This window comes from Heterocephalus glaber, unplaced genomic scaffold, assembly GCF_053883595.1.
Source record: "Heterocephalus glaber isolate CG9 unplaced genomic scaffold, H.glaber_assembly_v1.0 deba00001733, whole genome shotgun sequence".
Taxonomy (NCBI): Eukaryota; Metazoa; Chordata; class Mammalia; order Rodentia; family Bathyergidae; genus Heterocephalus; species Heterocephalus glaber.
The window spans coordinates 3,338,611-3,351,225 of NW_028258444.1; the positions used below are offsets into that span (position 1 = coordinate 3,338,611).

The 12,615-nt window shown below is 42.6% G+C and overlaps 1 protein-coding gene across 2 annotated transcripts in view; it reads right to left on the bottom strand.

Annotated features, from left to right (window-relative positions):
- Tmtc1 (transmembrane O-mannosyltransferase targeting cadherins 1) overlaps nucleotides 1-12,615 on the bottom strand; it is a 258,438-nt gene that overhangs the window by 225,762 nt on the left and 20,061 nt on the right. For both annotated transcript variants that reach the window (XM_087199944.1, XM_087199945.1), the window contains exons 3-5: nucleotides 8,632-8,705; nucleotides 6,008-6,184; nucleotides 1,438-1,641 (exon numbers count right to left, since the gene is read on the bottom strand). In XM_087199944.1, the coding sequence (XP_087056070.1) occupies nucleotides 1,438-1,641; nucleotides 6,008-6,184; nucleotides 8,632-8,705 (455 nt within the window). The remainder of the gene's footprint in view (nucleotides 1-1,437; nucleotides 1,642-6,007; nucleotides 6,185-8,631; nucleotides 8,706-12,615) is intronic.

The following is a 12,615-nucleotide window of genomic DNA, read 5'->3' on the forward strand; positions in this document are numbered from 1 at the left end:
ACGGACACAGTGTCCACAACACAAGTTAACACTGACAGCAGAACAGTGCTGTGTGCCGGCCAAGACCTGCCACCTCCTCTCGGTCCCACCAGCCAGCCTGCAGTGTGCATTATATTCAGGTTCAGAGATCAAAACAACTCATCCAGATCAAGTAGGTGAGGATTCCAGCACAGACCTGAGGCAGGCACTGTGATGTGGAACTGGACAACACACGGGAGGTGCTCGTCCACTTCCCACAACACAGCAGACAGTGGCCACACAAGCTTCCTTCGTGCTCCTGAAGGGCCGTTTCACCACCATGCTGAAGTTGTCCAGCAGTGGCTTGCAACGGCTGACTGTTAAATGTGCAGGAATTTTGTAAGTCAGGTATTAAAACGAATCACTACTGAGAATTAAATTATATAAGCTTAAATAAACTGCACTGAAAGCAAAGGTGCTCCAGCTCACCACCTCCTGGTTCGTTTACTCCACCTGCTGTTACACGTGCTCCTGAGATTATTCATGTCTACTGGACTGCCTGGTGGAAATGGCCCGGTGGCAGGCACAGCCCCCTTACGCCATGGTTAGTGTCATACTCAGGCTTGACACACATGTCAGCCACAGCGGGAGCATTTACATGAAACTGGCAGGTGCTTAGGTCAGGATTTCCTCTTTGGAGAGCCAGTTATGAAACAGGGAATAACAGTATACTTCTGGCACTATTTCATCTTACCCCTTTCTATGCCCACATCTTCACCTTTCAGTTAATCTACACAGTCTACACAGTCGTGTGCACACACAGAGCCATAAAATTTAAAATAAAAATAAAAACAAAAAGCTAACTTTCCTCTAGTTAACATCTTTGCTCCCTGTTACTTCACTGTCAGATTTACCCAAAATATTTTATCTATGCTTAATTCTAATACTTTCCTATGATCCAGCCATTACTGTATCCATGTCACAAATATATAAACTGCTATTAGCCAGGTGCTGTGTTGGGAACTGGAATCCAATCCCAAGCAAACCCAACGAAGTCCCACTTTCACAGGGTTCACAGTCCCACTGCAGCCTAACTTCTATGCTGCCCTGAAGTCCTCAACTGTCAGCAATCCCTGCTGAACCTGTGTCCGAAACACATCCCCAAACTCGGCCACCTTCATCTCAGTCCCTGGCCCCAGCCAAGGCCCTTTCATCCCACAGTAAGTGTCAAACCGTCCCAGCCCTTTCCCTTCTTTGCTCTTGCTCCCCAGGGCATACTCCACTTGATTCCTCCAGCAGCTGCTCCTTTCTTAGGCAACCTAAGACAGGAGAAGCAGGGAGCAAGGGAAGAGGAGAGAAACAGGGGAGGGACACCACGCAGTGCTGGCTGGCTCTGTGCTTTCATTCTGGGAGGATTGCAGGCTGCACTGGAGAGGGTGGGCATGAGAGCATGCACAGCTGAGAGAGTGACCCTAGTACCTCATGAGGGACCACACGGCTCGCGGAGACACTGGGATGCCACTGCTCTTGGGCTCCTGTGGCAGTCCAGGGTGGCAGCCACCCCAAGCTCCTCTGTGGGGGATCTGCTGCTTCCCGTTCTCCCGCTGAGGGTGGGCCAGAGGGGAGGCCAGCTGGAGGCTCCCAGGGCGCTGTGGGCCACGCTGATGGAGGGCCCCATTGCTCCTACATGCACACAGTGGGGAGAAAACAAGGTCAAACAGAAGACGAGGCTTACAAGAGCAAACACCAGCACCCTGCCTAGCTCAGTCTTGCTCCCAGAAGCAACCGTCCTTGATTCTTCCAGCCCTATATTCCTGGTATTTACCAATACACTGGTTTTTTTTCCTCAATTTTAGAAAACATCCCATTGACTTCCTACTGAGAAAGACTAGAACTTGTTCCATAGGCGGTCACTAACACACACACACATACCCCTCACCCTTCAACTGCATTTTTCTCATAATATTTGGGTGATACAGTATTCAGGATTCACACTATTATGGTCTTGCTAAACTGTTCATTGCTGGGCCAACCAAGAGACTCTAATAACATTTTCCTATTATGAGTCCTCTGAGAATTAGAATTCAAAAGAAAGCAAAAATAACCAGTCTGATACTAGCAAATGATGGTGAGAGTGTGAAACTTGGGAGATTTGCACTGACTGCTGCAGCCATTTCAGAAGCAGTGACCTGGGCAGCGACCCAGGAGCTCGAATCCACCTGCACCTGGCAGCTCCAGGGCCCTGCAGATGCCTGAGACCTCATGGATGAGAACAAAACACTTGCACAAAAATTTTCCATGCAGCAGAGTTTACAATGGAAAAACTAGGGAAATAAGCTAAACTCCAAATCCTGAAAAACGGAAAAACTATATAGGGCAGTTAAATGAACAAAATACAGCTGCTATATCAACAATGATGTATCTCCAAAGCCCAATGTTAAATGAAAAAAAAAAACAGCAGTAATAACATTAATGTGAAGTTTGAAAATATGTAAAATACTACTATTTGATATTCACTGGTACATACACATGAAGTAAGGCTATAGAAACAAAATAGAAATGAAAAGTGCCAAGTTCAGGATTGAGGTTATCTCTACAGAAAGAATGTAGGGACTAGGGTTAGGAATGTCATTTTCTACATGTTGGAAATTATATCCTAATCTTTAAAAAAGAAGAAAAAAAAAAGGAAGCTGTCTTTATGAAGCCGACCCTCCCTTAAATATTTCCTCCTAAAGATGATGTCAAACAAAAGACCCCCCCCCATTCATGTGGCCCAACCTTAAATACAAGAATAAATGGCTCTTCTGATAGGCAAGGGCTTACAACATCTGCTTTTATGGCTGCCTCTTCCATCTTGCCTAGATGGTACAATGAAAGATCCTAGGAACCACCAAGTGCTATAATGTGTCCTCTAAAATAGCAAATACAGTGTGTGTGTGTGTGTGTGCGCGTGTGTGTGTTTGTTCGCCTCAGTCTAGTCACAAATCTGAAATTCCCAAAGGAGTTCGTGACTCCCCCACCACCAATACTCGCAAGCTCTAGGCTGGTCTAACTTTTTTTTAAAGTTTATTGGTACATTTTAGGTGTACATTATGATCATGTTCATTATTGGAAATTTGAACATGACATATCATGGTTCTTATTTTTTCCCATTTCCCTTGCCTCCCTTCAACCCCTCCACCTCTCCCTATTTATATAAGCTTTGTTTCCTTTTTGCCTTTTTTATCGATCCCCCAGTTCCCCTTCCCCTTGAACATTTTCTTCCTGTTTCACAATATCTATTATACATTTTGTTACTCATTTACACTTTGTTTCTCACATCCGAGAAACAATTTGGTATTTACACGCATGTCCTATTTATTGCACTTGAGAGTATAGCCTCAAGGTGCACCCATTTAGCTATAAATGTCTCTACTTTGTTTTTCTTTATAGCTCAGTAGTACTCCATTTTATATTTCAAAAAAAATCTTCTTTATCCAATCACCAGTTGATGGGCACGTGGGCTGTTTCCAAGATTTAGCTATTATAAACTGTGCCACTATAAACATGGGTGCACATACATCGCTGTGGTATGATGCTTTTAATTCTTTTGGGAAGATACTCAGCAGGGGAATAGCGGGGTCAAATGAGGCCTCTAATCCTAGTCTTTTGAGGAATCTCCACACTGATTTCCAGTGGTTGTACCAGTCTGCACTCTCACTAACAGTGGAGACAGGTTCCTTTTCCCCATAGCCCAGCCAGCATTTGTTATTGGTTAGGCTGGTCTAACTTGTCATGGTGCCAACCAACAGACAACCAACTGTTCAGAATCTCTAAGCCAGCCTGGGACAGGACCCACGCAGCCACCCTGTCCCATGTCCTCCCACACAGTGCTCAGGGTTACACACGAGAGCCACACGGACAGGGGTCCATGTTCCAGTCACACTCAGACTGGGTGACCGCAGGAGGTGCTCTCTGCACCTGTGACACAAACATGTGGCTGTGGAGATCACAGGGCCAGGCGCAGCACCAGGCACAGTACCAGCACTGAGGACATGCAGCCCTTGGGGCCGCGTCTCCACATCTGACGTGCCCCGTTCCTGCCTCCCATTTTCACAACTGTCACCAAGTCCCGTGTTGCTGTTCCGGGACATGTCACCCCCAGCACCCTCTCTGCTCCCCGGAGAGGAAAACATCTCGGCCTTGTTTTTGTCCAGGGACAGAATGGGCTGCGTGCTGAACAGGTGGACAAAGGATGAAGGATGAAGGAATGTCACTACCCGCTGCGCTGCTTGGCTGTGAGGGTGGACAGTTTCCAAGAATGAGCTGTGTGACTTCTAAATCACATATCAGCAGTAGCAGTCCTTCCCGGGAACTTCTAGTAGTTTAGTAAGATAAAGATAAGAGAGATTATTAAAGAGAATAATCCTTTTGTAGGGAGGAGAGGACACACTTGGATGGAGCCCAAGGCCTTCCCACTGAGCTACACCCCCTGCCCCTTTTTTTTTAAATTTTGAAGTGGGGTCTCACTAAGTCATTAAAGTATCAAAGCCGGGCTTAAATTTTCTCTTTCTTTTTGGTACCAGGGATTGAACTTGGGACCTTGTGCTTGCGAGGCAGGTGGTGGAACCAGTGAGCTAAATCCCCGACCCAGGGCTCAAATTTTCAGTCCTCCTGCCTCAGCCTCCCTAGATGCTTGGATTATAGGTGTGCACCCAGCCAATTATCCCCAATTCAATCAACAGTGACAGAGTAAGGAGGAGAGAAAGAAGTGCAGGCAACAGGAGCTGGAGGATCCCAGGCCCAGAGATTCGACTTCCGTGACAGCATCAAGACAGCTATGGACAGGATGGGTGGTGGGCACACATGCAGTCCTCTGTCCTGTCATTCTGCCACCAGGGAGGCAAAACACACAGGAGCCAGGAGGCAGAGACAAGGTGGACGCAAGGGGAAAGAGGGAAGCAAGAGGGTTTACAGGTTGTTCTCTGAGCAGCAAGGCCAGCAGCACAGTGAATGGTTTCAGCAGAGAGGAAAGGCCTCTGTCCACCTGTGGTCGAGCGAGGGGAGGGCTCTGCTCACCGGCTCCTCAGCAAGGCGGAGCTCGGGTTGGCCGCTAACTGGGCTCCATCTACACGCCTCCCTCTGCAACTTACAGGGCTCCAGCCAAGCATTCCCCAATATTTCAGTTATCTCCAAGCATTGTACCCCACGAAGAAAAGTGATCAGAATTTAATGACATCTCACACAATAGCACTGTGCTTATGTTTATGTCTGTAAGTATAAATAGGTAGGGAATGGGACAAAAAAGCCAGGATTTTTTTAAAAAGCAAAATCCTTCATCTGACAAGACAGGAAAATAAATCAAAAGTTCAAAAGTAAGGGCCTTATAATCACCGAAAAATGAAGTCTGCATGTAAAACTGTAGGTAATTACGGATTTGATAGGGGAAGAAATTAAGAGTATGTGCTTGAATTTTTAATACACCTTAGTTATTCTTATCATCTGCAAGGCACAGAATAAAATGAATGTGACTTAAGCTATGTAATTGAAAATGGGCTAAGCTTCTCATTGAAAATGCCATGTAAGTCAGTGCTGCTGCTCAATGTAGCCTGGCTCTAGGGGCAAATGTCAAAAGGCTCTTCCAAACACCCTCAACCAACCCTGGAGAAGCACAGACTCCAACTCAGGGGTACTCTGAGAGATCAACTCACTCACACTCAGATTCAAAGCTAGCTGCTAAAAACCAGTGTTCACAACCATTCTGTGTGAATGAAGATGCTCTTAGCAGTGTGTGACCAAAACAAACTGGAAGTATGAACTTGCAGTTCACATGGGTATGTTGAAAACTGAAGTTTCTAACTTAGGCGTCCACAAAATTCCACAGTCCTTACTAACTTTTATGAAAGTATGAAAAGTCTAGGCAGATAGCATGCGTTTATCTTAATGGAATAAGCATTGTTTATTATATTACAATCTAAGGTAAGATGCATTTAACAAAATATTATCCATTTGGGGGAAAGCAATTCTCGTCCCAGGCGACACTTGCTATCAGAACTTTAAAGTAACTTACAATTTGTCCTGCTTGTGGGGGAGGGAAAAGAAGTCATAAACCAAGCACACTCCGAACACGGTGACACCGGTCTCCTTCACCAGCATCGCACAGGTCCCCAGAACCAAACTGAGCAACAGGAAGAAGGGTGAAGCCGAGGGAGGGAGCCGGCCCCCAGTGCCACACTGGTCCAGACCCCTGGAAAATAGGGGCAGTCTCAGAAACGTGGGTCATTTAAGACATTTAAAGATAAGATCTAGCATCAGTTTCATTGTACCCTAAGCAATTAAGTAAGTTAGCAAGGATATCTTCAAGAAGGTTCACCATGGAATCATTTAAAAATTGTAAGATAGAAAAAAAGTAAATGTCTAACAATACTAAACTTGGTACTTAAATTATGGTATATACAAATTATGATAAAATAGGAACAATAATGAATTAATGCTAAAAAGCCATATAAGGTATATTCAGTAAGGTGGAAAAATGTTTAAGAGAATGCTTTTTAAGAAACAATAAAAGGGGGCCGGGAATTTAGCTCAGTGGTTCCACCGCCTGCCTTGCAAGCACAAGGACCTAAGTTCAATCCCCAGTACCAAAAAAAAAAAAGAAACAATAAAAGTTTCAATCCCCAGTACCAAAAAAAAAAAAAAAAATCAAAAAGAAACAGTAGAAGTATAAAAGTTACTAACAACACTCCTGGCTCTGGGCAGTCACCAGGTCCACATCTGCTCTGCAGTTACCACAGGGTCAGGCAAAGCAGCTATTCTGCACACTGGGCTCCACGTGCCCAGCATGTGAGACAAGAGTGTTGTGCCACAGGGGGCTGAGTGAACATCTCAGTGCATGCCAAGATTGTCATCATCATTAGCCTAAAGTGTCCATGCAAAACGAAGGAGTCAGTACATATACAAGTGCAAATATAACAGCACTTCTCTCTGTGAGATTTTCAACTTTTTCTTTTCTTTTGGCCAATCCATGTTTTTAAATTTATCTTCCATGAGCATATATTTGGTAGAGTTTATTTCTTCTCAGCTTAGCTTGCAACAGGGATTTTTCAAAAACTATAGTGCTATCATGTCTTTCCACTGTATAAAAGAGAAGTGGCCCCCAAAATGTCCCTGTCCCTTCCGGAGACACCTCAACCGCTGGCTCCCACTCAAGCACAGGCCAGTACTTCTGAGCTTGTGATGTCTTCCTATTGTGCAGTCTTAGAATAATCAAATAAATTACATGCAACTTTTACAGTAGGTAGGCATTTTTCTAGGAAGTTGGTCTACAGCATAAAGTGTAAAAGTGAGCAGGGCACACACCACCAACCTGTCATGACACACTCGTTACCACACAGCTGTGGACACGCTGCCAGGCTAGTCAGGTTCCTATATATGACCCACACAGAGGTGATACCCCAGAGAACAAGTTTAAATTAAAGCAATTAATTCTGATCCAACACCCAAGTAAAGAAGAAACAAATGTTAAATTTGGACTTAAATTACAAGATTTCACAACACTGTTCATGACTACAAATTTAGTGGGAGTTTGCAAAGCCAGGACCTGGGGACTCCAGGCTCCAACCTCTGTAACAAAACTTCATGAGCCTTAATTCATTTCATTGTTGAACTAAGACGTCCACTAGTTTATAACAGTTTTGAGTCTCGGCACTATTGGCACTTTCTAGCAATGGACTCTTTGTCTGGGGACACTTGTTTAGCATCCTTGGATCATAGGGTGTTTATTTAGCAACACTTTTGGCTGTGACCCACTGGATGCCAGTGGTGCCCCTTCAGCTGTCCAACAAAAATGTCTGCCGACATTAGCAAAAGTTCCAGAAGGGAGAGGGTGGGGATGGCAGCTGGGAAGGGAGGGACATGCTCCTGAGGAAGAACCAGGGGTGGAGCACAGTGCTCTTCACAGAGTTCTGGGCCCTGTAAGATGAATGTCAGTGAGCCAATCTGAAGATCACGGTTCACAATTCCTTAAGCGGGCCTCTCCCCACGATGCAGACACAGCTGACCTGTGTCCTTCTGGGGGCCACACTCCACTCCAACCCCTCTGCCCTGCTCACATTGTTTTCCCAACTCTCCCCTCTCCCTATGTGGAGACCACATAACACAGGTGAGGATCTGACTGCATGGGAGTGAAGGCACACTCTAATGCAAAATTATTTTATTGCCTTTCATTTTCCCAAGGCAAAAAACATCTGTACTTTGATGAAAGGAATGTGGGCTAGAAAACTATAGCTGAGAAACAATACTTTCTATTCAGCCTCGTTGTTTTAAACTCTGAGTTGGTTTAGTGAGGAAAATAAAGAGGAAAAAACTAGGACCAAAAAGGAAAGGAGAAATTCAATAAGTCATAGACAAATAGACTAGAGTGCTACACCCAGTGTATTCTGGCTCAGAGCTAAATTTCCAAATTCTATTCTCAGCCAGAAACTACAAGTAAAAGGAATCAGGAAGCAAGAGCTTAGGTTTCTAGCTTTGGGCTAGTAGTCTTTTTTAAATGATCTGATACAGTTCTGAGTAGGACTTAAAAAGACAAGAGCCCCGCATGGGGTAAGAAGGCAGCGCCTATCCCTGAAGTTTCCTGAGCACTCACTGGCCCAGTGTCCCTCCTCTCCCCAGCACGATTCACTGAGCCACACGTACCTGCTGTAGGATAGAAAGGCCAGCAGAAATAGGAGACATGCCAACACGTCAGCTCTGCCAACAATCCCAGCCACCTAGGAGTTTAACACAGTAACAATTTTAAAACTCAGAAAGTTATTCTCAGAATATCTAACAGAAATGTTTTTGTTTTGTTTTGTCTTTTTGGTACTGGGGATCGAACTCGGGACCTTGCGCTTGCCAGGCAGGCGGCAGAACCACTGAGCTAAATCCCCAGCCCACAGAAATGTTTTTTATTTTAGATAAATGAAAAGTATAATAGAAAATGCACTGTTCTTCAAATTCTCATTTATGATTAACCACTTCTGACTAGTACATATAGAGTCCACCAAGAAAATGTATATATACTTCAGCAGTTCCACATACAAATAAATGTCTGGAAGCTAATGAACACCACTTTGAGCATGTCTTCTAATTGTAGAGTCCAAAGGTAACCTGTATTAATCTCATGATGTTTCCATAAAATTAGTATTAAAATATATATACAAGTTTTTATTTTCCTGAAGTGTGTATACATTTTTTGATGGACTCTATATATTTAAAAATAAGGTATAATAGAAGAAAAATAGGAAGGGAAAATTTTTCATGCTTTATTTTTAACTTCTCTGTAGAAGGACAATTGACAACATTAAAGTTTATTCATTGATTGATTTATCACGGAAGGCTTTAAGGGCTGGGGTTGCACCTCAGTGGTAGAGCCTTGCCTACCATGCATAAGGCCTTGGGTTTGAGCCCCAGCACCACACACACACACACACACACACACACACGCAAAATCTTTTGAACAAACTGACTGTCGGACACTGTGCTAGTCTTTGAGCATCATACTGATAATGGAGCAGAGAATATTTACATTACAGAAAGAAAACACAAGCTGAAGAATTATACTTTAGACACGAAACAGAATGAGTTTGAACTCATAATTACTAGACAAGAGTGTACATTCATGTAAGAGAGTGTGTGTGTGTGTGTGTCTGTGTCTGTGTCTGTGTGTGTATTTAGCTCTGCCACTGAAAGGGCTTAAAAGCAATATATCCCATAGCAAAGAGCCATCCTGGCACCAACCACAAGCCATTCTCCCCTAAAGACAACATCAACTCCTTAAAAGAGAGGCTGAGTCCAGAGCAGAGTGTGGGGAGATTCCAGAGGAGCTTAGATCATCTTCCCATGTCAAAAAAAATAAGGAAGTACTGAAAAAATGACAGTCAAAAGGACACAGAAGCCAACCACAAGGGGCTCTTGCTGACCAAAACTAAAATGAACTAAAATACTGAAATAAATGAGAGCCAAAATACATTATAAACCATTGGAAAAACAAATCCATGCATCCATATGGATAACAAGTGGAGGATGAATGAAGGACATACATGCAATTACACACCTACAAGAGCAAGGGGTGAGAAAGAAGGCTAGTTCTTGCTTCATTAAAAAGACAGCTATTTGCTTCCAAAAGAGTAAAGGAAGAACAAGGAACATCAAAAATATCAATAGGGGGAGGTGTAGCTCAGTGGTAGAGCACTTGCCCAGCAGCACAAGGCCCTAGGTTAGATCCCTAGAACTGAAAAAACAATGCTAAACCTAGTGCATGAAAACTTTGGAGGCACAAGATATTTGCATGGCTTCAAAGTATTTCCATATCAACTACTTACTGTCTAGAAACATTTTTTAAATACACTACAGAGAAAATGTGCTACAGTACATTATACCTTCCCTGAGGAATCAAAATTAAAGTCACCACCCCTGAGAAGAAAATATCATTTATGCATTATTCTAGCTAAGAATAATATACCCTAAATATAACCACAAGAAAAGTCAATAAACACAACAGCCCGTAAAATATAGACATGTCATATATTAAATATAATATATATTTAAGTTATAAAATATAATCTATTAATATTTAATAATATCACATTTTATTGTATCTTAATCTATTCTGGTTTATATTACATTATTCCTAATTATATTATGATTTATAATCATAATATTGAATATATTATATGCTACAGAGGTATTATACTGTGGTACTTTTGTTCATGAACGTAATTCATTAATATGTTAGATACCAAATTTTACACATTCTATATATTTACATATTATGTATATTTACAGGTTACATATTATGTCTATATTATTTTACTCATGTTACAGATTTTTTAAATATACTATAGTATTAAATTTTACTATATTACATAGTATAGTAATTTGTATCTATACTATCGCTTCTTGACCTTTTGGCTAAGATCAAGTGTAATTTGTATATACTATACTATTCTTATTTACATTACAAATTTTAATATATGCGAAGTATATATGTCATAAATTATATATTTACATAATATATACTTATATTATAATTGCACACTGTATATAACATTTATGTATTACAATCATAAATATAAGCACTTCATATTATACACATTTAACATAAATTCTAAATTACATTAAATGAATGAATTATAGAAAGACAATAAAGATTAGCAGCTGTTCCAAACTAAAGAAGACTAAAAAGAAATTATGAGTGACGCTCTCAGTTTAACACAACTGAATCATTAATGTGGAAAGCAGCATGAATTAAGCAACCCACTCTCACATGTTGCAGGACACAATCCAGTATTTTCACAGAGGGAGAGAGACGAAGAATGACACGTGCTAAAATGTTAAAAATTAGTGAATTTGAGAAAGAATAATCATTCTGTGGTTTTTTTAAGTTAGAATTTATTTCAAAGATGTTACTTCAGAGTGGCCTGAGCTGGAAGTGGAGTGTGAGACAGACAATTCTTTGTAAGTCTGTGCATTATTTTGCTATGTAAGATATATGTGCATTTCCCTTCATTAAAATCAAAGAAAACTGTAAAGGTAAAAGGGATATAGCTCTTAAAACGCTTTGAAGAAAAGCTCCCAGAAGAGCTAAATGAGACACAGCTCCCAAGGGAAGGTTAACATTTTGGGCACAGAAATCAGCACCCCTAGTCACATAGAGCCTGAGGTCCTGTGTGTTGCAGAATCACTCAACAACAGCAGAAAATAATTTCCTGAGAAACAGACCCACACACGCCCTCCCACAGTGAGCGGGCTTCTCCGTGATAAGGGCGCAGTGCCAGTCCAAACCACAAATTCCCAGAACCAGGCCACCAAGGCTTCAAGACAGACTCCTCTGCCATCTGAGTGGGATTTCATGATTGCCGCTTGAGATCTGGTTTTGGTGTGACTGTGATGGGTTGCCTCTAAAGCAATGACTCATGTAAGTGCCCTCCTGGAGAATGCTGGTGTGACTGCTTTCTTCCTTTGCCTTTCAAAGAAGATGGAGCTTACAACAGTGACACAGGTGTTCCTGCATGGGTTACGAAAATTGTCTTTCCATGCTAAAATTGACACATGACATCTTTACTTCACTTTGTTAGACAGTCTAACATACCTAACAGTTAAGAATTTTAGTAAAAAGTAATCCGAGTATATGCACACTGACAGCAAGTCACATACTGAAAAGAATTCTAGTCTAACACCAAGAGAAAGCTGGACCTGGCCAAAGAACTGCACAGGCAGCCCCAGAGCTGAAAGCTCTTACTGACCACACACTGCTCACTGGCTGGTTAATCTATAAGGAACCCGAGCCCAGTCAGGTCGGCTCTGGCAGTGTGGGATCACCATGGTATGCAGACACAGCTCAGACTCACTGCCTGCAGAGTAACCATTGCACACAGGTCCTGGGTGAAGCCTGGACCTGCTCAGTCTACCCCACAGCCTCCTTGGGCCTGCAGCTCAGCATCACAGCAAGGTCTGCAAAGCTTAAACAGAGGAGACAGCAAGCCCACCAGAGTCTCGAATAAAGCCAGGTTCTGGGCCCAGATCAATGCTCATCACAGCACAACTGCTTGGGCCAATGGCAAGACAAGCAAACTGACACTGGAGTGAAACAATCACAAACCGGGCGAGCATAACTAATGCACTAAAGGCATCTAAAAG